This window comes from Protopterus annectens, chromosome 3.part0 (genome assembly GCF_019279795.1).
Source record: "Protopterus annectens isolate FY-2018-M chromosome 3.part0, PAN1.0, whole genome shotgun sequence".
NCBI lineage: Eukaryota > Metazoa > Chordata > Ceratodontiformes > Protopteridae > Protopterus > Protopterus annectens.
The window spans coordinates 382,867,431-382,894,781 of record NC_056731.1 but is presented as its reverse complement, the minus strand read 5'-3'; the positions used below and the strand labels follow the sequence as shown (position 1 = coordinate 382,894,781).

General features: G+C 38.0%; 1 protein-coding gene across 1 annotated transcript in view; it reads right to left on the bottom strand.

The window, feature by feature from the left end:
* AMPH (amphiphysin) overlaps positions 1–27,351 on the bottom strand; it is a 1,643,383-nt gene that overhangs the window by 421,181 nt on the left and 1,194,851 nt on the right. The window contains exon 10 of the mRNA XM_044064832.1: positions 22,184–22,325. Within this exon, the coding sequence (XP_043920767.1) occupies positions 22,184–22,325 (142 nt within the window). The remainder of the gene's footprint in view (positions 1–22,183; positions 22,326–27,351) is intronic.

The following is a 27,351-nucleotide window of genomic DNA, read 5'->3' as shown; positions in this document are numbered from 1 at the left end:
GCAAATTATGAATGCCAGGACAAAATACAGAAAAAATGGCAAAAGCATAAAAATCCCACTGATCTCTTACAATTCAGACAGCTCTGTATCCAAGAAAAGTGCCTAATCATTAATGATAGAAAGAAATATTATCTAAACCTTAAAAGAAATGACAAACAAAATTCCAAGAAATTCTGGAACTCCATTGCATCTCTAATTAACCCTGCTACCAAATACAATCCATTCCCATTCTTTGAGAAAACTGCCATTGAAATAGTCATCCTTTTCAATTTACATTTCATCGACACTGTGAAGATAGGTGAAGGCTGCCAGCCTAGCCAGATAGAATTTTGTAGATAATACTGTCATTTGTAAATATTAATGTAAGCCACAGGATTGTTCTCTTAAATGTGAAAAGACTGCATTGGATATTGAACTGCAAAAATATAACAATAATGCACTCTGCTGCAAGAAAGCTAAGTCAAGCATTTTATGACTGTCTTTGTTGTCAAAATTCGGAGCCGATATGTCTGGGGGGGAGGCATCCTGCCTGTTGTTTAAGACCAGAGTTAATGGCTAGAATTTGCATGTATAAATGTATTGCTCTGGTTTCTGACCAGATGTAAAGAATGTAAATGTAGTTTCTGTTAGCCTGAGAACACTAGAGAAGTGTGAAGAATGATGTCATGTGAAGCAACTCTGTGTTATCAATTTAAAGGGAGAGAATCAGAGAGCTCTGAGCATTTTTGTCTTGAGAACATCCGACATCACCAGCACTGCTTTGCTCTATATGTAAGTTATTTGTAACTGTGTTTTCTCTTAGAAATAGCTAGGAATTAGGAAGATTAGACTAAGTGTTTTTTTTCTGTGTTGATGTTAGAACTTTTCTACAGCATTATTTTAAGTATTTCTCTGTGATCTCTGAACTCTTGACTAGCACTGTGTAGTAAGAAGTATTGTCTTGTGTTTTATTATTTATTATTAAATATGTTTAAATCTTTCAATTGTGGCTGTTTTGTGTAGAGATATTTTAAGCTCTAAGAGTACATTGCATGTATATAGTGATGCTGTACCAAGTCACTCCAAAGAAGTCTTGACTGTTAGGTCAGACTTACCATTTGGATAATAATATTGCACAGTAATATTTGGACACCCTTTTAAGGGCCTTTGAGAAGCTGATAAATATTAGTGGGTGGTGGCAACTGGTACTACCTTTTAGACTGGGCAGAAAAGGGGCACAGATGGAGAGCCTGTGCCAGCCTTCCCCAGGAGTGTCTGTGTGGTTGTATAAACTCTTATCTTAAAGTGTGTGTGTCAGCTACTTGGGTAGGGACACAAAGCACTGGTTGGACAGACAGGGTGCTGGTGGTTTTAGCTTGCCTACTAGGCTGAAATCTGGACCCTATAGCTGTGCCAGTGGGGAGTCGTATTGCAGACCTGGAGAGAAAGGGAGAAACCAGCCCCAGACTGATTGTGATCTCTGTGTGCTCTTTGGGGAAATTGTACTTTACTGTGTGTGTATTTATTATCCTTTCCCTACATGGATGCCCCTCACTGGTGTTAGTGGTGAGGATTGAGGCTCCTTGATTGCTGGGCCAGTGCACGGGCATCACGGGCACTACAGCCAAACTCACCACTACTGTTATTCACTATCACCTCCCTGTCAGGAAACAGCCCCCATCTCAACTATCTTTTCTTTCTCCCCAATTTCTATCACCACCATAACTAAACTTCTCCTTAAACTGAAACCTGGCTCCTGTACCCCTGTTAACTTACCTCCAGAATGCCTCCAAATGGCAGCAAGATTCATTGCCTATCCCATCAGCATACTTCTCAATGGATCTCTCCAAGAGTCTTATATTCCTACTATATGGAAAAAAGTATTCATTCTTCCACTCCATAAAGATGGTAACAATACAGATATATCTAACTTCAGACTCATTGCTATTCTCTCTCCTCTCTCTAAAATTCTGGAGAAATGCATTCATTATCAACTTCTAAGCTGTCTACTACTAAACAAACTCTTCTCTTCAACTCAGCATGGGTTTAGTTCTGGCCACAACACTATTACTGCCTTATTTCCTTTATGGACACTGTCAATCAAGCTAGAAACAGTGGTAAATGTGTATTCTCTCTCCTTTCTGACCTTTCAAAACCCTTTGATATGGTCTCTCACCCCCTACTCCTAAGTAAACACTCTACCACTGGTATCCACCCCACTCTAAACTGGTTCACAAACTATCTAAAAGATAGACAACAATCCACTAGATGGCTCAACTCTTTCTCTCCATTTCTTAACTCTTCTACAGATATCCCCCAAGGCTCCATCTTAGGACCCCTACTATTCAGTATTTTTATAAATTACTTCCATGCCATCCTTAAATATGGAACTGTTGTACAATATGCAGATGTTTCTACCATTATATGCTCTGCTAAATCAACAACAGAACTTTTACAAATGAGCCAGAATGCCTTTACCACCACCGAAACCTGAGTGGCTAATAATCATCTAGCTCTAAACCCAAACAAAACTAAATTATTATTATTTACCGCCCCCCCAAAAAAAACCTCTCTGTCAGCAAGCAGATTTCACAATTCATTCTCAAACCAACACTACTACAGAGGTTGTCTCCCACACTAAATTGCTAGGAATCATCCTCGACAAAAACCTGACATTCGACCTCCACATCCACAATAATATCAAAAAATATATATAAGCTAGGCACCATCTTCTGACAAAAAGGCTGTCTTAACTGCTCTACTGAGCATGCTCTCACCTTAACCTTTTTCCTACCTTCACTTTTCTGTGGTGCTGCTTTCCTCACCATTATCCACTCCACCCTAAAAACCAAGCTCCAGTCATGTTACAACAAGGTAGACAGATTTACAACCAACGCAAAATACTCTTCCCATCATTGCACTGCCTAAAAATCACTTAACTGGCTCAAACATCCACATCATCTAACATAGCTACAGCTAATCACAGCTCACAAAATCATTTACAAACCCTTAGACTGCCCAGCCCTCTCTTCTATCTTAACCCACTACCACCCAAATAGGCAACTTAGATCTTAAAATCAACTTTTTCTGCAAGTAGACAAACCTAAACTCCTTGCCAGCAACACACTTTATTCCTTTTCTATTGTCAAGCTTTGGAACTCTCTCCCATTAGATATCAGAACCTCCAGTGATATCTCTTCCTTCAAAAATCTTTGCAGCAACACCTCTCCACCCTATGGCAATGCACATATCTCAATTCTCATCCATCCATAACCTGACCGCCTGTACTGTAAGCTTGTTCACACCTTAATTTACATTCTTACCTCTTCAAACTTTCTTTTTCACTATTCAAAACAAATAATTTAACTTTTGCTCTACTATCCAACGTTGCCCTTTTATCTGTCTATACCTTCTCTCCAGTCTATTGCCTATAACCCCAAAATACCTTGAGAATACTTCTAAGATAATGTTTTCTTCAGTATATTACATTTAGTGTATAATAATTTTAATCACTTGACTAGTTTGTAACTTTTACCTTTATAAATCTGTACATACTGTGTGTTTGCACACTTTCAACTATTATATATTATTGTCTGTTTTGTGAATATTGCTTGCATCTCCTAATTGTTTTATACTTTATGAACTGTTTTATATTTTATGTACTACTGTATTGTAGAGCCTTTATCCCTAGGCCTCCATTGAAAATGGGTTATTTTGGCCCAGTGAACTTTCCTGGTAAACAAATGCAATAATAATAATAATAATAATAATAATAATAATAATAATAATAATAATAAATAGTGTGATCTCAAAGTTGTTATATTTAGTTAAGGGGGTGTGAGGGCACAGACCCCACAATGGGGGGTGTGGGGACATAGTCCCCCACTTGGGTAGGTGTTAAGTTTTATTATTTTGTTCTCAGTCACTATGGTGGCCTTCCATCGGTTTGCTCTAGGACAACTTTCACTGAAAAGTCCATTCGTCAATTTGCAGCTTCAATAAATAGTTGTTCAATGAATGGGGGTTTGATGATAAGCAATTTGATAAACTGATATAGACCCACTTTAACTACCCCACTATAAGATGAGAATCATAGATAACTTCAAACTTGCAGACACAAAGATTTCTAGACTTTGTCAACATGACAGCCCTAGATCTGCTAGGGTAGAAATAGGGTATTCATGTTCTAGATGTGCTAAGCCATGCTTCCACTATGAGGCACCAACATCCTTGACCTAGTCCTCACCAATAAGTGGCGGATGTTGCATGCTCCATGTGTAATGACCTAACTGGTCAGGTCAGACCATAAATCTGTCTCCTTCAAAATAAAAAATAAAACCTGTAATGCAAGGTAATCCAGGGAACGTTTAGTAATTATTTCAAGGCAAACTTTCTACTTTTAAGTGATACCCTGGCAAAATATCAACATCATACCATCAAACCTAGGGAATGCTGCTACCCACATCAAGTCATTCACAAATACCCTTTACAATTATGTATACAGTTGCATAGAGGCAGCAGTATCTTCTCAAAATAAGTACAGGACAAACCTCAAAATAAAACAAGACATTTTGGTGGAATACCAACAGTCACATCACCATCAACACGTTGTATAACAAAGGGAAGAAAATCATGGCCAAAAATAGGAAATACAATTTCCATAAAGGTCGGCACTCCCTCATCAAACTAAATAACTCAGGTTACTAATTAAGTTTACCAAAGTCAAATTTAAGGTAAAACAAGCCTCCCAGACTGAGAACAACCACAAAGCATTTTTCAGCTATGTCCAAAATCTAAAATGCAATACACAACAATGTACTGAACTACCTGTTAATGGATCCAATTATACTGACCTGGAGGATATAGCAAATCTACTGGCTGAAAAATCCTTTTTTTTTGCCCCCAGACTCCTCTCAAAAAAGAAATCCCCAATCATAGCTCCCCAACATTCAGTAGGAAGCAGGTCCTTAATTCACTTTTTTATGCCGAAAACTCTCCATTGATGGAATCTGTTAATATCTAAGGTGCCTCCTTATTAGCATGAAACAGGACCTACTGGGACCAATAGAAGCACTATTCAGTCACAGCCTCCAAACAGGACTCATGCCAAGTTAATGGAAGACTGCAACTGTTATCCCTCGGAACAAGGGAGGGCCATACACAGACCCAGGAAACTATCAACCCATAAGCCTGACTAGTCTCCTATGTAAGGTCATGGAAAGGAGAATCATGAGCATGATAAATAACAACACTGGAAACCCTCTAGATATTGGATTTAATCCAGTTTGGTTTCATCAAAGGCTTGTCATGCATAGTCAATCTGGTGGACATCTTTGAGAGGGTCTCAACATGGGCAAAGTATTTGACACAATATCTCACTAAGGCATTGTATATAAGTTCACAAAATACAGTATGTTCTGTCTTTCGGCTTTTCCTGGTTAGGGGTCGCCACAGCGGAACTCTGGTCTGCTAATGATAGTTAGTTGATTTTTACGTGCTGAGTTACCAGCCCTGATGCACAACCTTCAATGAAGGTACGCCCATTCACGCAAGTCTCCACGCAGAAGACACTCTAGCTGAGAATCGAACCAGACAGCGTCTTACTGTGAGGTGACAATCCTACTGCAGCACCACCACCGCGGGAAGTTAAACCCCTATATCACCTGCTAGATAACCAGCTGGCTCACAGATAGTACAAAAAGTCAAGCTAAGTGAGTGTGCTTCCAGCAAATATATATATATATATATATATATATATATATATATATATATATATATATATATATATATGGATTCACTTTATAACCTCGAAATGCTGAAATATCGAATTTCAGTATCTCGAGACTATAAAACCGAATCCACAAAACACTGACAAACAAAAACCGCGAAACCACATAACCGAAAACACCACACACACTACACTAAACATACAACACAACACCCACATCACAACATAAACAAAAAAACAACACACATACACAACTCACACACACATAAGCAGGGGGGCAAGCCCCCCTGCACCCCCCACCCCCCCTACTTATATATACTAACTCCAAGATCACACAAACACAACACAAAAGCTCACACACGCACATTCTCCAATCCCTCACACACACTCTAACTCTCACTCAAAACCCTTACAAAACACTCACTTACCTGACATAACACCTACATCCAAACACGGCACCGCGCACCAACAAAACACAAACCTGGACATTACATAGCGCAACTTCATAACCGCGAATTCGACATATTTTCGACATACATCAAATTCGCGATTATGAGCGTTCGCTATTTTTAACATTCAACTTTATAGCTTCGAGACATTGAAATTCGACATTTCAGTATTTCGATGTTATAAAGTGAACCCATATATATATATATATATATATATATATATATATATATATATGTAAAAAAGTTATATAAAATCATTTAAAAATTCACATATAAATATATATGCACATACCAAACACATAACTATAAACATGTAAATGAAACTATACATTTTCTGCCTGTTTTTTACTAAAATGGTCTTCAAACTAACAGCATTATTTAAACCAGGTAAAAAGTATGCCTATAGCCTATCTATTCATATTCTTTAAGTTCAACAATATTGTTAATGTTACCACCCCTACTACTAACATATATTACATCAATAACTCTAAATTGAAATTGATGTTCTTGACCTTTTTCAGAAATGTGTTTACTTAACGCATTAGTTTTTATGTTTCTTCTAATATCAGACTTATGTTCAACTATAAACTTATGTCATCTACAAACCTTTGATAAAATATAACGTTATTATTCAAAACATTTTGTTCACTATAAATAAATTTCTTCTCCCATTCATATAGTACTAAATTAGCATAAGTGTTGGCCATGGGTACTGCTACCTGCTTACACGACATGAGACAGGTGAACACTCTATTCCTACGCTTACCAGCACACAGGCTGAATTGTTTACATTACATTCACCTGTGGCAAGCGGGTCTAACCTGATGAACGCAGGAAATGCATGGGCTGAACCATGAGGATGTGACCTGCTGGAATGGCTGAGAACACCGGAGTTTTGTTTTTCTGAAAGCAATGGTAGGTCGGATGATAAACCTACTTTGCAAAAACAACTTTTTAATTTTGAGTCTGTGTGTAAAAAATTCAGAGCACTTCAGTTGGACAATGCGTTTCTCAACAAATCTTTGGCACTTAAGCAAGTTCCTAAAGGGTTGAAATTGTGGAAGTTATAATTTGGTATAGACTGTGATTCTAGCGCATTTGGTGAATTGGTCGAGTTGTTCTACAAAACAGGTTTGGCGCTTTTAGACATTGTTATTAGAAACAATCATAGCAAGTTGACAGTCTTGGAAAAAGAAATTAATGCTTTATATTCCAGTATTGTGAATGACCTGTTGTTTCTGAAATGCAATTCCCATTATCAAAAACTACTCAAAAATGTTGACGACTTTGTTAAAAATAATGTTAATACCAAATGTAAGAAGCTGGCAAGGGATCAAGCTGACTACAAAAATAAATGTGTGTACCCCATGAGGGACTCTAGGTCTATTAATTCGAATGACAATGTTACTAGTTATGAACAAATTGACAATAATGGGGAGGGTTATTTCTTGGACAATGACAATTCTGATGGTGACCATTTTTTGGAACAACCGCCCCCTCTGAGGAGGTCAGAGAGGTTAAGGAATAAGAGGCAGGGCGAGTCTTGGAACCAATACAATGGTCACAACCAGCGCAGGAACTATGACAACAACAAAAAGTACCAAAGACAAACCAACAACAGATATTAGAGGACTTTAATTGTTCAGGCCTATGTTTTGGGTCTGATAGTTTTGACTTTGGTACTATGGACAATTCCGAGAATTTTGGTTTGGTGAATTCACCTAGGCACTCTGATGATATGATTGCTGAAACTATTGTTCACAATGGTTTCACCATTTACAATTTTAGTGGTTTGATTATTAACGAAGTACATTTCAAACTGTTAAGCAAAGGGACTACATTTGTCCCAGTTTTTAAACTTGACATAGCTGATGTTCTTATTGGTTTGAAGCTTTATACTCGGCAACTTAACCTCAGGATGTTTTTTTCTGAACATGTTAATATTAACACTAACAATTGTATGGGAACCTTAAAAAGAAAAAGTACGTTTATTCCTCCAAATCACACGGAAGTTCTTATTTTTGAAAGGATGTGTGAAAAAGAATTTAGAGAAATTATTCATAGGTACATAGGTTCATAGGTTCATACTAGGCTATCTGCCCTAGGGCATTTATAAGCCTAGCCAGAGTGTGTTTGGCTTTCGCCACCCCTTGGAATGAGTATAATGTGCCCATTTTAAGGTTTAGTTTACTGTACCTCTGTCTAGCAGTGAAACAGAAGTGACCCCCGGGGTATACCTACGATCTCTCATCCACTCGTCAAGATTTCTCTTGAAGAGAGTCAGTGAGGGGCTCTGCCTAACATGGACTGGGATTTTATTCCAGAGTAATAGGAGCCTCTGGGTTATTAATCGGTCCTTCCAGCATGTCCTATTTATTTCTGTGCTGAGGTTCAAATCTCTCGCTCGCGTAGCTCTGGAGGATTTGGATTTTCTGAGGTGGAGCATGTCCATTAATTCCGGGTTGGACATGGCCTTGTATGTCAGGCATAGATTGCCTCTGAGTAGGCGGTATGCTACTGAGTAGAGCTGGAGTTTCTTTAGCCGGGCAGAATACGACATATGTTTGAGTCCCTTGATCCTCTTGGTGAGGTACTTTTAGGGTCTTTCCAATTGTTGCAGGTGTCGGGTAAGGTACATCCCAAATGGGGCATTGTACTCAATTATGGTCCTGATGAGGGAAGAGTAAAGGGGCACAATGACCTCATCCCGATCTAGATGTGAATCCCTTCATGATAAGGTGGGCAGTATAGAAGGTCTTTCTAACCACTTTAGCAATGTGAGTGTCGAACGAGAGGTTACTGTCAACTTGGGTCCCTAGGTCCCTAATTACTTCTTCCGTACTTAATGGATTACCACCTATGTGGTAATTTGTGGGCACTTTGTTTTTCCCAAAGGGTAAGACTATGCACTTTTTGGCATTGAGTTTAAGGCCATGGCTCTGGCACCAGTTTTCCGTTTCTATGAAACCCTTTTGAAGGATGCTTGTGTCTGCTGGAGAATCAATTATGGCACCCAGTTTGCAGTCATCTGCGAAATTGGTCCGCCACAATCCTCCCATGTTAGCCTGTACCTCAGAAAAATAAATACCGAACAAGAGAGGTCCCAGGACCGAGCCCTGTGGGACGCCACTTGTGACTGGTTTAGAGTCTGACATGGCTCCAGCAATTCTGACCTTGTAGTTTCTGTCCTTGAGCCAGTTTGCAACCCATCTTATGACATAGGGGTTTATATTTAATCTGGAGAGCTTGTCTATGATGCCCGAGTGGGGTATTGTGTCGAAGGCTTTTGCAAGGTCAAGGTAGGCTGTGTGAACTACCTTACCCTCATCAATGGCCTTGGTGACTGTTTCAAAGAAGTCGACCAGGTTCAAGAGGCAGGATCTGCCCTTAACAAAGCTGAATTGGGTAGGATCCAATGTCTGCAGGTCCCCAATGTCCCTGTTTATGAGTTCCATAATGATCCTCTCCATAGCTTTGCAGACCAGGCTCATCAAGCTTATGGGGCGGTAGTTTCCAGGGTCCATAGAAGCACCTCCTTTGTGGAGTGGGACCACTGTTGCTGTACGCCATTCTTTGGGTACATATCCTGTAGTAAGGCTGAGATTAAACAGCAGCCTTATGTGTGGGTTTAGCTCTTCTTGGAGTTCATGTAGCACGCTACCCGGGACACCGTCTGGTCCCATTGATGCTGTGTTTTCAGCTTTGGAGAGGTTGGCTCTCACCTGGGCATCTGAGATGTCAGGGAGGCAACACTCTGCTGGGATAGATATTTGTCCTTTTGGGGGGGGGGATTTGCACTGAACCTGTCTGCTAGTATGTTGGCAATGTCTGTGGGTTCAGTGTATTTTTTGTCATTTTGGACTAACTCTGAGCATATCTGGGAGTTTTCACCCAGGTTTCTAACATAACTAAAGAAAGCCTTGTGATTATCTTTAGTGTCTTGTGCAATTTTTCACTCAAAGTTGGCCTTGGATGATTTTATGAGTGTTCGTAGTTTTTTGCTAGTACTGATCAGAGATGCCTTCCCTTTTAGGGATTTTGCTCTATCATGTAGTAGCTTCCTCCTTCTGTTGTATAGCTTATTAATGGCTGGAGTCCACCAGACAGGTCGCCTGCCTTTGGGGGAATGGGTCTTGGTTTTATTTGGGATTGCATGATCCATGCATTCCTGTAGGTGTCCATAGAATGCGTTTATAAAGGATTCAGCAGAGTGGGCTGTGGTTTCCACTGGCCCGGGGGCTTTGAAGGATTCCACTTTGGTCTTAAGAAGTGTGAAGTCAGCTTTTGAGAAGTTCTTCACTGTGGTCTTCTGTGCTGGGGGTGGGGGCAGGATGTGGATTTCCAGGGAGATTAATTTATGGTCCGATCTTAACAATGAGGGGTATACTTCTGGTATGGAACATTGTGTCCCCATGTTTGTGATGCTCAGGTCTAATATGTTTTCCCCACTTGTGGGAGAGGTGACTAGTTGTTCCATAGCATTTGAGTTTATGAATTCTAGGAGCCTTTGGGCTAGGGTGTTGGGGCTTGAGTAATGCTCCCAGTCTATGTTTGGGCAGCTGAAGTCTCCCAATATGATGGTGTTTGGAGAGGCCTTCATATTCTCCAGTGTCTTTAGAAAGGCCGAGTGGGGATCCTGAGTTTGAGAGGGTGGTCTGTAGCATGCTACAAACTGGAGGGCAGTTTTGCCTACTGTTAGTTGCACATGGATGGTCTCCGATGCTTCGTGCATTGCCACTAACCTGGAGGTGTGGGCATCCTTGATGAATATAGATACTCCCCCTCCTTTTGTGGTTCGGTCCAAGTTCTGGGGCCGAAAAGCATGATATGAGGTATAACCTGGTAGTGCTGGGGTGCTCTTGGGAGCCTTGAACCAGGTTTCTGTCACTGCACAGACATCGATGTTCTCCATACTGAGGAGGGCTTCGAGAGCATGCATCTTAAGGTTTAGACTTCTGGCGTTGAGCAGCATTACCCTTAGTTTCTTTCTACTTGTGTTTTTTAGGGAGGTGGGTTTGTCTTTTGAGCCTTGCCTAAAAAAGGCACTATGGGGGTGGCATGAGCCTTTGCCAATATCTGAAAGCCCAGGGGTGACAGGTGCAAGCCATCCCTTGTGAAGCAGCGTGGCTTGTCGAGCATGTCATCCCAAGCAGACAGATATTGGATCCCTTTAGAATGACACCAATACTTAAGCCAATTGTTAAAATTGATCATTTTGTCTTTGTACTGTGACATCATTCTTAGTGAGGGTAGGATGCTGCTTAAGGTCAGGGTCATACCGGCCTGGGCTACATAATCAGAGAGCTCCTCTATGTCTCTTTTCATGTAGTCCAGGGAGGTACGTCTCAGGTCAATCACACCAGCATGGACAATGACTGAGTCATATTTGTACCTGCTTTGGAGTGATCTGAGTGCTTGTGTTATGTGGCGGATTCTCGCGCCCGACAGGCAGCTTACTGTGACCTTTTCCTTGTTCAGCCTGGTGAGCGGGACGTCAGTGTGTCTGACTATAGAGTCACCTATTACAAGTGTATCAGGTATGTTGTTTAGCTTTAAGGGCTGTGACTGTTTGGCACAGTGACTTTGTGAACTATGTGTTGTATGTGTTTTGTTTTGAGGTAGTGGTTGCTTGGATGTCTGCTTTGGAGGTCTCTGTTGCTTTGGCATATTTTTATTGAGCCTCCGAGTATGTTTTTGTGTGTTTATGTGTTTGGTTTGCAGTTGTGGTAGGTCTATGTGAGACTGGATTTGTGGTGTGTGTGTGTGGTTACCTTCTCCTCTTGACTGGTTATGCCAGTACTGAGTCGAGAGAGCTCAGCCTCCAGTTTGGCTATATGGTTGCATCTCTCACATATATTTGTATTTGTTGGGAGGAGGAGAGGGTTGTCTGTGTACATAAGGCAGTTGTAACATTGCTTCAAGATACCCAGATTCACCAGCTGAACTGGAGAGGAAGCCAGCAAGTGACCTTTCAACATGCCAGAATAGTATAAGGAACTGCTATGTAACTGAATCAGAAAGGACCTATAGGGGATAGGGTACTCAAGGGGATTTTAGGAGGATGTAGTGCTTTTTTAGTTAAAAAGTGCTAACTTATAAAAAAATGCTTATAGGAGCAAGTGCGGGGTTTTTAGATTGAGAATAGAATGTTTAGATTGAGAGTTAGAGCAGTTCCAAGGGAAAAAAATGAAGAGCAGACTTTGTGGAGCCAGGAATAGTTTAAACCTGATTAAGCTGCGCTGCCCGATGCTGCGCTATGCGCAAAATCGTGCAAAAGCGCGCTAAAGCAGGTTTTATAGCAGGGGGTTAGAAAGAGCTAGGAAATGGCCCAAAATGGCCAATAAGCTACAAGTTACTAGGCTGGAACCACTCCTTTAGGGGAAGATAGGCTGCTCAGAGCTCCCCACTCCCACTGGTGAACAAAGAAGCTTCCCCCTATCCAAACAAGGATATGGGCAACACAGGAACTATGACACAGCTCAGAGATCAGCAATACCTGAAGACTGGACTATTCTAGTTCAGTAAATGCGGGAAACAAGGATATTTTTTTTTTCTTACAAAGTAGCAGAAAATAGATACAGTAACAACAGTAAATGCTTTAAATCGGCTAGCGCACTTGAGTATGTAGCCTACCAGTTAATTTAAGCAAAACCAAACTTTAAAAGTGCAAAAAAGTTCAGGAAAACAAATAGTAATGCAGTAAATCAAATTTGCAGAGCTTATTTAGTTAAAGAAACTCGCTTTTCGGCGAGAAAAAGCAGTCGGAAATAAGTAGCCAAAAAAAATACTTATAAATCAATGGAAAGTCACTCTTCCACTCTCTGCTGCTTGTAGAACTCTGCAGGACACCACGAGGAGCTGTGCTGAGTCAATTACACACACAAAAACAATTCTAATTTCTTTACACATCACAATAATCTCAGTCATGAGGAAAGATTAACTCTTTGCAATTTAGCAAAAAAACAGGGATGTCAGGATTATGAAGCCCAAAAAGGGTGGGGGGACAGTCATTATGGGTCATATAGACTATGTATCTAGAATGCATGAGATCTTGAATGATACAAACACATACCATAGAGTTTCAAAAAATGAAATAAATAGAGCCTATACTGGTGTTGATTTATACTTAATGGATGCTTTATATCAAGGTGTCTTAGATGAAAATGAAGTTAAATTTTTGACAGTCCCCCACCAACCACACCGGTTATCTTTGGGATTCCCAAAATCCACAAAAATGTCAATAACCCACCTTTTAGACCCATAGTGGCAGCCAGGGGTTCTAAGACTGAACCTTTGGTGGCATTTGTGGATTTTGGGTCACAATGTGTGGTCAATGGGGTCGAACATATTTTGAAGGATTCATGCACTGTTTGGAACATTTGAGACACACCAACAGTGCCACTCAATATTCCTTTCTTACCATTGATATGGTGAATTTATTTACAGTTATTCCCCTTTATGAGGGATTAAATTGGTTTAGAGAATCTTTGCTTACATGTGATAAGATAGACAGAAAAAAAGATTGACCAACTGGTGGAATTAATGGAAGTGGTTCTTAGGAACAATAATTTAACCTTCAAAGGTGAATTGTTTCATCAGATTGCTGGTGTAGCCATGGGTGCCAAGTGTACCCCTGTTTATGCAAAGTTGGTTCTGTTACATTGGGAAAGATCCTATATTTTTCGTAGAAATTGTATGCAAAATATTTTGATGTATAACAGGTTTTTTGATGATATTCTTATTTTGTGGAAAGGCAATAAGGAGGAGGTTAAAATATTTGTAGAGTATTTAAATCATACCACTACTTTTCTTAAATTTACTTACACGTGGCATCAGACTAAAATATATTATCTTGACATGCATCTTAAGATCACTAACAAGGGGTTACAAAGTAATATACACAGGAAAAAAACACATTCTAACTCCCTACTTCATTTCAACAGTTGCCACCCTCACCATCAGAGAAAAAGCATTATAAAAGGTCAAATGGTGAGGTTATCAAGATTGGTCAGTGATGAGAAGATATTTTTGAATGAAATGTATACTTTAGTAGGGATGTTTTTAGGGAAAGGTTATCCATTAAAATTGGTTCTAAATACAAAACGTGAAGTGGTTTCTATATTTTCCTCCTATTTTAACATCAGGTATTAAAACTGTGAGTACTGTTACAAGGGATAATTCTGATGTATTTGTTTTAAAATACAACCCTTTGTGTACCCCTCTTATTGAAACAACCAAAAAATTGTGGCAAGTCTGTTTCAATGAGAACACCAAGACAAAGTTGTGGGCCCAACCCATGGTGCTATTCAGTAGGGGGAAAAATATTAAAAACATTGTTGAGGACAAGAAATATAGATGGTATAAGTCTTTGATGGTCAAATGTGGGTCATGCAAATTCTGTCACTACATTAACGATGGGCCATATGTGGCGATACATGGGTATGATTATTCTTTATCATGCTCAGGGAGATGTAGTTGCAATACTACAATGTTGATTTATGTTGCCATATGTGTCAGTTGCCATGCTTTCTATGTAGGAAAAACTGTCCGAAAGCTAAAGGACAGGATTGGTGAACATCTTAGGGCCATTAAAAGGAAAGATGGTCACAACGCACTATTTAACCATAGTGTTGGTTGCCCCAATTTCAAAAAATTCATTTTCTTTGTTATTGATCGAGTGGTACCTAATTGTAGGGGTGGTGATGACAGACATCTTGTTGAAAGCAAACAAGCAACGTGGCAATTGAGGTTAAATGCCACGCGACCACCAGGACTTAATGAAGGTATTTCCCTTACGCCTGTTTTAAAGCAGAGATCTAATATTATTTAGTTTATTCAGTGTACTGGGTACAATGTTTATTTTGTATCTGGAACAGGTATACTATGGGGATGTTATAGTGCTTTGAACTAGCTTGAAACCACAGCTCGGTATTGTTTTAAGATTTTAAAGGCAAAGGCCAATGGCTTTTCAGCTTGAGCAAGTTTATTAGCATTGCTTGCTGCTATGGTTGTTCACATATACTTTATGTTTTTTAACTGTTAGCAATTTTTTATAGCATTTATTATATGTTTATTCAAACTTTATAATTAATTGGTTGTTTGTTGAATTTTGTAGAAATGTTCAAATTTTGCTAGGCACTATATGCATTGTTAGATGGTGTCTTTTATTTGTTTTAGATGAAATGATTTGCACTAGGCACTTTTTTATGGGCGGTTCGCCTTATATTATGCTAGGGCTGATGATTGGCTGATTAATTCATTAATTTATTAATTGTTTGAAGTTTTTACTATTTATCCTGTTGTAGTAAGAGGTTTTCTTTGACTCTGATGAAGCCAATTACTGGTGAAAGCGCTTAGTCGAAGGAACGTATTGTTGTCAATAAAGCTGGTGTGTTCCAGGTCGTTGTTGGGATTTTTTTCTTTATTTTCCAAGGTTCTTTATCAAACAAAAAATGTTTTTAGTTAGTACTAATTCTGGTAGTGTGCAAAGAGTTTCAATATGAATAATAACATTATATTTTATCAAAAGTTTGTAGATGACAGACTTCTTGTTTGGAAAGGTATGTTACAAGAGTTAAACGCATACATTGTTTATCTTAACTCTACTACCAGTTTTTTGAAGTTTAAAATGGAGAGTTCAAGTGAAAAGATAGTCTTCTTAGATGTAGAGTTAAGAAAAGTTGTAGGAAGAATAGAAACTAGGGTACATAAAAAAGATGTTTAAGTAAACCGTTCTGTAAATAGGCATAGTATGCATGCACCTCATCTATTCACAGGGGTACTAAGAGCACAGTTGACTAGACTAAGTAGACTTAATACAGAAGAAAAGATTTTTAGACAACAAGCAGAAGATATGATGTAAGAATTTTATGAAAGTGGATATGATTTAAGAAAAGTGAAAGAGGTTTATGAGGAAGTCTGTGTTCAAAGACATAATAGTATTAAACCTATATTTTTGGATAGTAATGTTAATGTACCATTAACACAGAAGAACAAAAAATGATACAATGAGGTATTTAACAACTTTTAATATAAGAACTGCTGAAGTGAAGAAAATTATAGAAAGAAATTAAACAATTTTGATAGCAATGCCTGAGTTACAACAAATTTGTGGTGATAGACCATTTTTTGCTTACAGAAATCAAAATAATTTAAAGAGAATGTTGTGCTATAAGGATTTTAAACAAACTGGCAGCATAAAAATTTTTTAGTAAACCAGGTACTACAAAATGTCTAAACTGTAGTTGTTGTATTGATATTTATACAGAAATTAATATTTTAAACACCCCTCAACTAATAAAGAATATATCTTTGATTGTTCAGCAAATTATAATACTACTAATGTTGTTTACCTAGCAACTTGCACTTCATGTTCATCATTCTATGTCAGAAAAACTATAAGGAAATTAACAGAACATATAGTTAAACATAAGTCTATTATTAGAAGAAACATAAACACTAATGTGTTAAGTAAACACATTTCTGAAAAAGGTCAAGAACATCAATTTCAATTTAGAGTTATTGATGTAGTATATGTTAGTAGTAGGGGTGGTAACATTAACAATATCGTTGAACTTAAAGAATATGAATGGCTAGTTAGGCTACAGGCAGACTTTTTACCTGGTTTAAATAATGCTGTCAGCTTGAAGCCCATTTTAGTTTCATGTATATGTTTATATTTATGTGTATGGTATGTGCATATATATTTATATGTGAATTTTTAAATGATTTTATATAACTTTTTAACATATATATATATATATATATATATATATGTGTGTGTGTGTGTGTGTGTGTGTGTGTGTGACACAAAGTGTATATAGCAACATAGGGGCTATGGGGTATTATTATTTTGAGATAGGCTGGCTGTAATCATGTGTTTTTTAAGAACTCCTATTTAAATGTATTTTTTACTTTCATGATAGCAGCACTGAGGAAGGGTGTTTGTGACCCGAAAGCTTTGCAATAAATGTTGGTTTCTGTCTTTTGGCATTGGAGTTTTGAGTTTGAATTCTACTAGTATAGTCCCCCAGGGCTCAGTGCTTGGGCTGCTCTTTTTGGCATTCTCTGAAGTCAAGACCATTGTCAAAGACCTATACCTGAACTAGACAATTGTAAACTAGACAAGATATATGCTTGGCATTCAAAGAAGCCTCTGATCAAGGCTTTGCGAACCAATTGCACATCTGAAAAACAAACAGCATCAGAAACACATAATCTAGGAAATGAAACCTCATCTGCAACATAAATAAGACATGTTGGAGGGATAAGTATTTGTCTCAGAGTCTACACCTTTTCTGGTACAGGCTTTACATCCATTTGAAGCTGAATTCCTCCCAGCACATATTCAAGTGCTTCACAGATCAGTGGATGGGGCATTGTAAATTTACCCCGGTCTGCCAATTATGTCCGTATTAGAAAGGAGAAGTTTGTAAATGCTTGATTACCCATATCTGAGCTACAACTTCTAAAAGATGAGTGGTATCAAAACCTGTCCAATACATTTGGGAAGTATGGCTAGGATTAAAATAACCCTTTAGGGTTGTTAGTCCAGTAATTACACCTGCAGAAGACTGTATTTTACAGATGGCAGCTGCGGAATATGTGTGAGACACCATCTCACTTAATGATCCATGCTTGGAAATGCCTGGAAATGGATTGTTGTCTCAATGCACACAACTACTTTCCACGTGAATCTCTGGAGAGTATAACTGTCAAGATGGACATCAAAGGACAATGCCATCAACAAGCAGATCAGTTAGTGTTAGGTAATCCTCCAGCTAAAATAATATTTTGTTGTGTTGCAAGCTATTTTCTTTTACCTATTTGTTGACTGGTAAGCCGACTGGACAAACTGCCACTTACCATGGGCTATTGGGGGAACACTGTCTGATTAAGTGACTTGTGCAGAGTCATGAAGCAGGCAAATGAAAGTGGAAGGAAACAAACTCTGTATCCTGTGCACAGAAAGTAGCTCTTCACCAGATCATAACTTTAGTCCTCTGGGTTAGCTGCCAGACATTTGAAATATATGACAGATATACTTACTAAAACATAAGTCTTCAGCTTCTAATCATATGAATGTAAAACATAATGGAATGTGATTTTTCTTACATTTTAACCTAACAGCAAAGCTTACCCCAAATAGATGATTACCTCTAACCTCCCTTTTCACCTCTCACAACATTTCTTCAGTGTCACACTTACCATTATGCATACTGTTATGTATACCTAGTCACATTATCATGTAACAGGAAGTATTTGGTATCCCTTTATACTACAACAGGAATAAAAAATAATCCCTGCCTCCCATTAGAAAACATAACTGATTAAAAAATCCAGGATATGTACACTATATACATCATAACTGTACCCAAATTAATTTATACATTAAGAAAAAGTACGGGGTCAGTACACAGATATTCACTCCTGTTATACAGCCTCACAATGCATTTATAACTGGTGCCTGAAAAAAAGCAGTAGTTAAGTAAAGTGTCACCCGCAGCAGTGCCCCTACCGGATGCCTTCTCATACCAAGGCTGAGAGGGAAAAAAAAGCTTCTCCTAGGTTGAGGAGCTAAAAAAAGTCATATGCTCCACCGTCTCTTTTAACAAATGAAAAGAAATTATGCAGTCTGTACTCCCTGTGTTCAGTGAAAATGACTGCACTGTAAACAGCATTTACAATTTACGAGCTCATAGTGATGAGATCAGGTAATCCAATATTATACTTCAACATTGGTGTCAGTCCAGAAAAGGGTCTCACATTATCTCTGTGTTCTGGATTTTGATTCATGCCATAAACACAGAGGTAAGGCAGTGTTAATCAACCATAGAGTTCACATTTGCAGGCTCAGCTTTTTCTTCTAGATATTTAACTCTATAGTTTGCATATGTCATCATGTGGTAATTTAGTGATCATAAAGTCTCTTCAAGTATCCATTACTGAGTTTTCCCAGGAGTGCATGGAAATATTCTACCCTTAGAGGGTGATGAACACTAAAACTAAAGATAAACATTATTCTTACATGATGCAGCACTTAATCTGGCAAATCATAGCAACCTGTCCAACAGAAAAGTACATCTGTGTAAGATCTTACAATAACAATACATGTCTTACTTCTGACTATTGCAGCATTCCTTATACTTGGGATATCCTGCTGAGGATAGCCAAATGCCCTGTCAGTATACCAAAGCCTTTACACCTTCCTGGCATTGTATATAATAAGTATGTCCTACAAGCAAGGTGTAAGGTACATCGGTAAGGTTCGGACACTTAATCCTCAGAACTGAAGTGCTCCAGGAGAACCAGACTGACTCCAACAATAACATGCCCATCCAGGAAGGGAAACTGAAAGAGATAAGGATGTAAGAGAAAACCCCTTAGCCAGCAGCTCTTTCTATAACAGTGCCCCTACACAAGACAGCTCAAACACTCACCATACACACCATACACACACACACACACACACACACACACACACACACACACACACACACACACACACACACACACACACACACACACACACACACACACACACACACACACACACACACACACACACACACACACACACACACACACACACACACACACACACACACACACACACACACACACACACACACACACACACACACACACACACACACACACACACACACACACACACACACACACACACACACACACACACACACACACACACACACACACACACACTAAATCTATCCTCTTACCTAACCCTTACCCTAACTATAAAACACTTATTCTTGCACACACACTAGCTCTATCACTCACATTATTGTTCCCTTAACCCTAAAATATTCGCACTCACACATGTAGACTAACTGTATCATCTCCTAATCTAACCCTTATCCTAACCCTAAAACATTCACACACACACAATCTAAAAATGATGACTGAAAATAACAGCCACAATTTATATCCAGAAACACATATATAAGCATTACAGATGGAATCTGGAGGAAATTAATACAACAGAGCTAATACATTCAACATACTTATCATTCTAATAAAGGTTATTTCTGAAAGGTTCACCATTTTTCCAAAATGTTAATGGCAGTCTGTCTTTCTGGTAGACTGGTTTTCAAATTGAAATGATTATGAAAACAAATTCAGTTTGAAAGAAGTCAGTGCAGGGAAAACGTATATGTCAGCCATGTGGGTGGTATGAACAACTTTACTCTCACACTCACACAGAAGAAACATTTATATGTGTTTTCTCTTGTGCAGAATGGAAAAAAAATGTAACTTCTTCTATCATCAAGGAACCAAATAGTACTTAAGATGATGTGGGTATTACAGATGACTCACAACTTTTATAAATGCTTCACTGGTAAAGGGGTATAAAGCCAGGGTCTGCAGGTGCTCACATGCTAGTAGATTGTAACATTCCTGCTTGCTGCCACTTGCTCAAAACTCTCTCTAGCATGATGTCTCATTTCTACATATCCCTCCCCACACCTGACCCTATAAAATGATATAGTCCTACCAGGACCTAAACTTTAACCTTCACCACTCCCATACTCTAAGCCTACACCCTCCTCCCTAACATTAAATTCCCTAAAGCTTCATAAACCTAAAACTCCAATCTCCCTCCTTAAACAAATTCCCCAATCACTCCCTAACTCTAAAACTCCTTTCTTGCTTTTTAAATCTAAAACTTTCTGACCACTCCTAAAATCTAAAAATCATCATTCGTTATGGCTACATCGTATCCAAAAAGCTTTGCTAAGCATAATTACGTGTTTCCATCCATATTTTGACATTTTAAACTGCTTCATGAACTAAATGTTGTAGTATATCCTTGTATCTGTAAATAAAAATGTTTTATTTATTTCTTATGTGATCTTATTAACCCAAAGTGTGCCTGCAAGTGGTCCTTTCAGATCAGTGCACTACTCAGATAAACGGGTCTATATTAGAAGAACGAAAGATCAAAATCGTGAACGTTCTAAAAAGCAAAAATGCCATAACTCTAACTCCTTATTGTGGGAGGGTGCACCCCCATTAAATATATATTCCAACTCTGAGATCACACTACAGTGAGGAAAGGGCAAATATTCCAATCTTCACTGTACTGCAATCTCACAAAAAGCACTTCGAGGTCATTTTCGCTCTTCAGAGTGTTTGTGATTTTGATCTTTTATTCTGATAATATAGACGTAGATAAACAAATAAATACAAAATAAATAAGCTTCCTTTCTACTTCCTAAGCATAAAATCCCCTTCCTGCTTCCTAAGCCTAACACCCTCTCTCTTTCCCTCTGCACAGTTGCTTGTTTGAACTCATATTCAAGTTCAAGCATGAACAGCTGGATACACAAGCTAAAAGGGACTCAGGTCCATGACTTCTAGCTTATAATTTTTGAGTGCTTGTGACCTGAGTACCTGTAGCACCCCCATAAAATTAGTCAGATTAATATGCCTGTTAAAGAGCCCTTGCAAGTACGGCAACTGCACGGCCTCAAAACAAGTTATTTCAATTCAAAAAGCACAAAGGCCAGCAGACTGTGGTGTAGAAATGCTTTATTAAAGCATATATAAATAGAGCAATAACAAACTATCAACTTCAGCTGAACAAGTTAAGCAGCCTTCATCAGTGTTATTTATATATGCTTTAACAAAGAATTTCTACACCACAGTCTGCTGGCCTTTGTGCTTTTTGAATTTTAGATTGATATGCCTACCAATGTACATGTGACACAACACTGGATCAGTCCTTTTTTATTACTAGCCTTAATTCTTTTAAAGAGTGTGGAATATATCTGTATTAACTTACATAATCATCCCCTAATCACACTGCCTGCCTTAAGTATTATTTGGGTGTTTTCTAGATTTTAAAAAAATGCTTCAAGTCATAAGTCTGGCAGGTTACACAGTGCATTTCATACAACAAAGTTTACCAAGCAGCTAGTAACTTCTGTTTTTTTTTTTTTTAAATGCATATGTAATTTTAAAAGTGTGTCAGCAGTCTAATACAGATTTGGCTGCTCTTTACCTGAGAAGGTGACTTGGGACGTGCCGGGGCAGGTGATGCTACAGGAGCAAGTGTATGGTTAGGGCTTGCCACGGGACTGGGAACTGGCGATACTTCTTCTGGTGGTGATGGTGTTTTGGCAAGTCGAAGTGGACCAGAGTCACTGGGAGAAAAAAGAGCAAGACAATATTTATGAATGTTTTAAGTTACTTCATAGTTGCATTATACTTTTTCTTTAAAATGTCTTTGGCATCACAAGGTTTTGATTCAACATATAAAAATTAGTACTACAAAATCCTAAACAAATATTCAGGTAGTATCTTCTTTCTCAGCAATGTGATATATTGGTAATAAGATGCTGCTAAACATGGTTGTTATTATTTAAAAGGCAGAAATGAAGGAAACACTATTCCAAAGTAGACAACAGAGTGCAATAAAACACACTGCATAGAACCCATAGGACTTCAGAAGCAGAAAGCGAAGATGAACTGCAGATCAAGGGTACTGAGGTAGTCGCCTCCAAACATGTCCCTATCTTGGAATGAAAAGTTTTAGGAATTTTTTTATTTCATGTCCTGTTACTACCAACTACCTTTTGAATACCTCAAAAGCCTTTCCAACCACTAAGTAAAATGTCAATGAAATTAAAAAAAGCAAAATGAAAAACATGAAAATTTTGCTGAAATCTCAGGCCTCACACAGCAAAGACAATGACTGGTTAGTATTGTCTGGGAAGCCAATCAGTGGATCTAATAATAAAGCGTTCATTTGCTGAAACTAAGATAGCAAACAAAAGTAGTTATCTTATAAACTATACATTGTTGCTATTCCTGATTGTATACATGACAGTTGAGCAGGAATTCAAATTATAGTAGTTGAGTTTATCTTACTTGAAGGAAGTCATTAAGCATGATACTCTTTTTTTTATTATTATTTATTTATTTTTTTTTTGTAAATAATCTTAGAAAAACTACATTCGGAATTGAAAAAAAATTTTTTACCAGGTTTGGATTTATTCACTACATCTCACAATTTCACATACTTGGATACACATGCAAGCTAAAAATGTCAATATAAATCTAAACTGGATTAAATGAAACTTTATGAGATAATGCTACCTTTGGGAAAATGAATAGGGTATGTCATCTCTAAACTGCACTTTTCTAAAACACCACAAAACAATTGGAATTTGCTAATTCTAATGTTACTCTAAGAGCAGGCTGTACAATTACTGGTAACCACATGATTGGGAGTTATACTTGCAATCATGTCTCAGTGCAAAGAACACATTTATGCTTTCTGGAGATTGCACTTACCGCCGTGATCTGTGCAAATGACAAGAAAAATGGAAAGATGTATTATAATGAGGACAGAGTACATCTTTCTTTCTTTCTTTCTTTGTTTTAGTAACATACAATACAATACTCAGTGAGTGCAGTGATTATTTTTACTACACTAACCATTTCAAGCAATGATAAGCATCTAAACAAAATGAACACATATTACAAAGCCATCCATGTTGATGAGGATGACATACAGTAATAAATCCCTGTGGATATTTTAAAGGCAATTAAATGAATGTGTGGTAATAGCAGTAGGAGTTACATACAATTGTGTACTAATAAATTACACTGATCTTGCAACAAAACTAATTAATAAGTATGAACTTAAATGAAGTGTGATGCATATACTAGTGCTGGTTGTATGCAGGAACCCAGTAAATATATTACAACTAACTAATGAGAATTTTTATTTTATTTTACCAAAGAGTTATACAACTGGAACAAATTGCCACATGACATAATGATGACTGCAATGTAGTTAACTTTAACTGCGAGATTTCTTGTATGGCTCTTCACTTCTCAGCATGTTTTTATTATTCAGCTTACCTTGAATTTCGGTATGACCTGTAAAAAGCTGCTTTAAGCCCCAGTACATATCAAAGGATTACTGCTGATACTTGAATTCTGGAAATATTTCTAACTTACCCCATATACATACAGGGTATATTTGAGTACACTACCTAAGGCAATAGGTTTGTAGATCAGAGTGTAACGTGTGTGTGTGCTATGTCTTTAAGAAGCATGCAAGGCTGTGCATGCATATATAAATTCCAGACATGTGCAATCCCTAGTGCCATTTTGTAGAAGCAGCCAGTGAGTGAGTATGATCGCAGTAGTTAGTTTGGGTTCCTATTACCAGATCAAAAGACCGTAATCGTGGATATGAAAAGAGCGATGTGGACTGCGAGAAAGATGGAAACACTGAACATCCAAAATAGCGGAAATTGAAATGTCGAAATGTAATGGTTGGCCCATCTGCGGTATAGCTCCGTAAGGTAAGTGTGCGATAGACAGGACTTTAGGGATAGGATGTGGGTTAAGGTAAGTGAATAGATAGGTAATGTACGTAAGATATAGTGTAGTGTTAGAAGTAGGGATTTATTTAACTGTATGTATGTGTATTATTTATTTTTTCTGGGTGTATGTCTGTAGGGGAAGTATGTGGTAGTTACAGATCTTAGGGTTAGGGAGGGGTTAAGGATAGTGCATAGATAGTTGTGTATGTGGGGTTTAGTGTAGTGTTGGAAGTAGGGTTTTGTTAAATGTATGTATGTATATTATTTATTTTTTTGGGTGTATGTCTGTAGGGGATGTATGCGGTAGTTACGGACTTTAGGGTTAGGGAGAGGTTAAGGATAGTGCATAGTTATTTGTGTATGTGGGGTTTAGTGTAGGGTTAGAAGTAGGGTTTTGGTACTTTACTTTAGGTTAGAAGTAGGGTTTAGTTAGAGTATGTATGTGGTTTATTTATTTTGTTTGGGTAGGTAATATGTAGTGGGTGGTGGGGTTGGCCGACTATGACAGTTTGTTATTTTATTTTTCGCTGTTTAGTGCATTCTGGATTTTCACAGTTCGCGTTATAGGTGTCGACATTTAGGTATTCGCGTAAAGGGTTTTTCGATTTGGTAATATAGACCCGTTAGTTTGTATATAAGCTGCTTAGCCATAGTGAATAAGCCACTACAGTGATGTGTTTGTATAGAATAAAGTTGATTAAGCAGAACCCACAAAGACTCGTTTATTTGTGTACCAACATGAAAGTGACACTGTGTCAGAACCGGGATGGAAGACAGAAGAATATTTGGAGCCATGAGATGTAGAAACATCAGCGAAGGTAGAACTGAGAGAAAACAGTACAAACACAACCAGAACAAATCAAAGATAATGAAAAAAAAATGATTTACTCGATGCAGAAAAGAGGCAGAAAGGGCAAAAACCTCATTATCAGGCAAACGGAAAGTACAACAAATTTGCTAATTAAAGAGAATATTTGAGATAAAGGTGTTTGACACAATGACTGGCTTTAAAATACAAAACAAACATGTTTATGGCAGAACAAGTGTGTTCAAGGCAGAATTAGGCATGTTAAGAGTAACATGAGCACAAGAGAAACATGCTGGGCATAAAAAGGGCTTAAACAAGCAAAAGGATATAAAAAGAAAAGAGAAAAGGCCACAGTAAGCAAAAATAAAGTAAGGTGACTGCTTGTATTTAGGCAAAGTGCTGCATTTGGGCATAACTACGACTTTGTATTGCAACAAGGGTGTAATTAAAGTAGTTCAAAGTATCGCAGAGTGTGTAAAAGTGCTTACAGTGTGTGCTTATTACTGTACATGTATTTCAGAGATTTCACTGTGTGCACGGTGCAACTATTTCATGAAAATCCAGTCAAAGCAGAGTTATTTGAGGAAAGGTTTTGTCCTGGGTGTGTCTGCTCGCACAGTGCTGCCATTACAGAGTGCTTCTTGTACTGTAAACAGTTGCCCTGCAAGGTACAGCCATTATGGGGACATTTCAGTGTATTGCATAGCCATTTGCAAACTGTAAATACTTCAAAAGATACTGATTTGGGCAGCACAAGTCCAGTTTACTTATATTGTACAACTGCTTGATATATTTCCTGCATTAATAAAAGGTATTTTGTTACAAAAAATACAAGAGTGTTACAGAGCTTGTGAATTACCCAGTTGCAACGTAAAGTTCTCGAATGTTTCCTAAAGAGATGACTTTAACAAGTAGTGTCATATGACTGTAGCATGCCTGCCTTCATTGACAAAGCCCCAAGCAATTATTTTGGCATTTTTACCTTTACTAATTCCTAATATAAATGACCTTAGCATTTCTGCCTTTACCAATACCAAAGTTTTGAACATATATAACTTTAGCATTTCTGTCTTTACTGATTCACAAGCAAATGACTTTTGCATTTCTGCCTTCACCAGTTTTAATGTGCATGAGTTTAGCATCTCAGTCTTTATTGATTTTGAATGTGTATGACTTTGGCATTTCTACTTCTGCTGATTCCGCAAGCTAGGCGAATGATGATAAATTACTTTAGCGTTTTTGCCTTTACCAATTGAAGATTTCACATAGCATCAAATAGTCTGACAAAATATTTCACAAAGATCAGTAAAGTATCAAAAAGTTTAAAAAGCCATTCTGTAAGTTTCATAAAGCACTGTTAATCTGAAGCGAGTATTTTGCAAAGTATAATAAAGCATCCAGAAGTTTAAGAAGTGATTTCGCAAAGTTCAGTTGTTCATTCGTATAATTCTGACAAGTTTAAAGAGATCAAGTATAAGTATAAAATACAGAAAAGCATTGTGCAAAGTGTGCTCATGCCAATTACTTATGCACATATCTGAGCATATATTCGTGCCTGACTGCAAACCCCCTGGTTGGAATGTGTTAATATGACAGACAGATTTCAAAAACCTCAATCACTTGTGTTTAATCAGAATATTTCAGAGAACTGGAGAATATTTGAACAAGAGTAAGATATTTTTATGCAAGCAACTTATGCGGATAGAGATGCATGTACAAGGGCATTCATTTTGTTAAATCTAGCAGGATCTGAGGCCATAGAAAAGGAGCATTCATTTGTGTATGCACCAGCAGTGTATGAAGGTGAGGGTGCAGACCACCAAACTGTGCAAGCTGAATCAAGAGGAAGACCCTGAGTGTTTGAAGTGCAAGTTAAGAGAAATGTGTCACCCACAGATGACTATTACATTTAGAGAGGCATTTGTTTTATACGGTAAACCAGAAGCTAGGAAAGACATTTGCAGCTTACATAACTGATTCAAGAAACAAAGCTAAGATGTGTCGGTTTGGTGATTTAAAAGA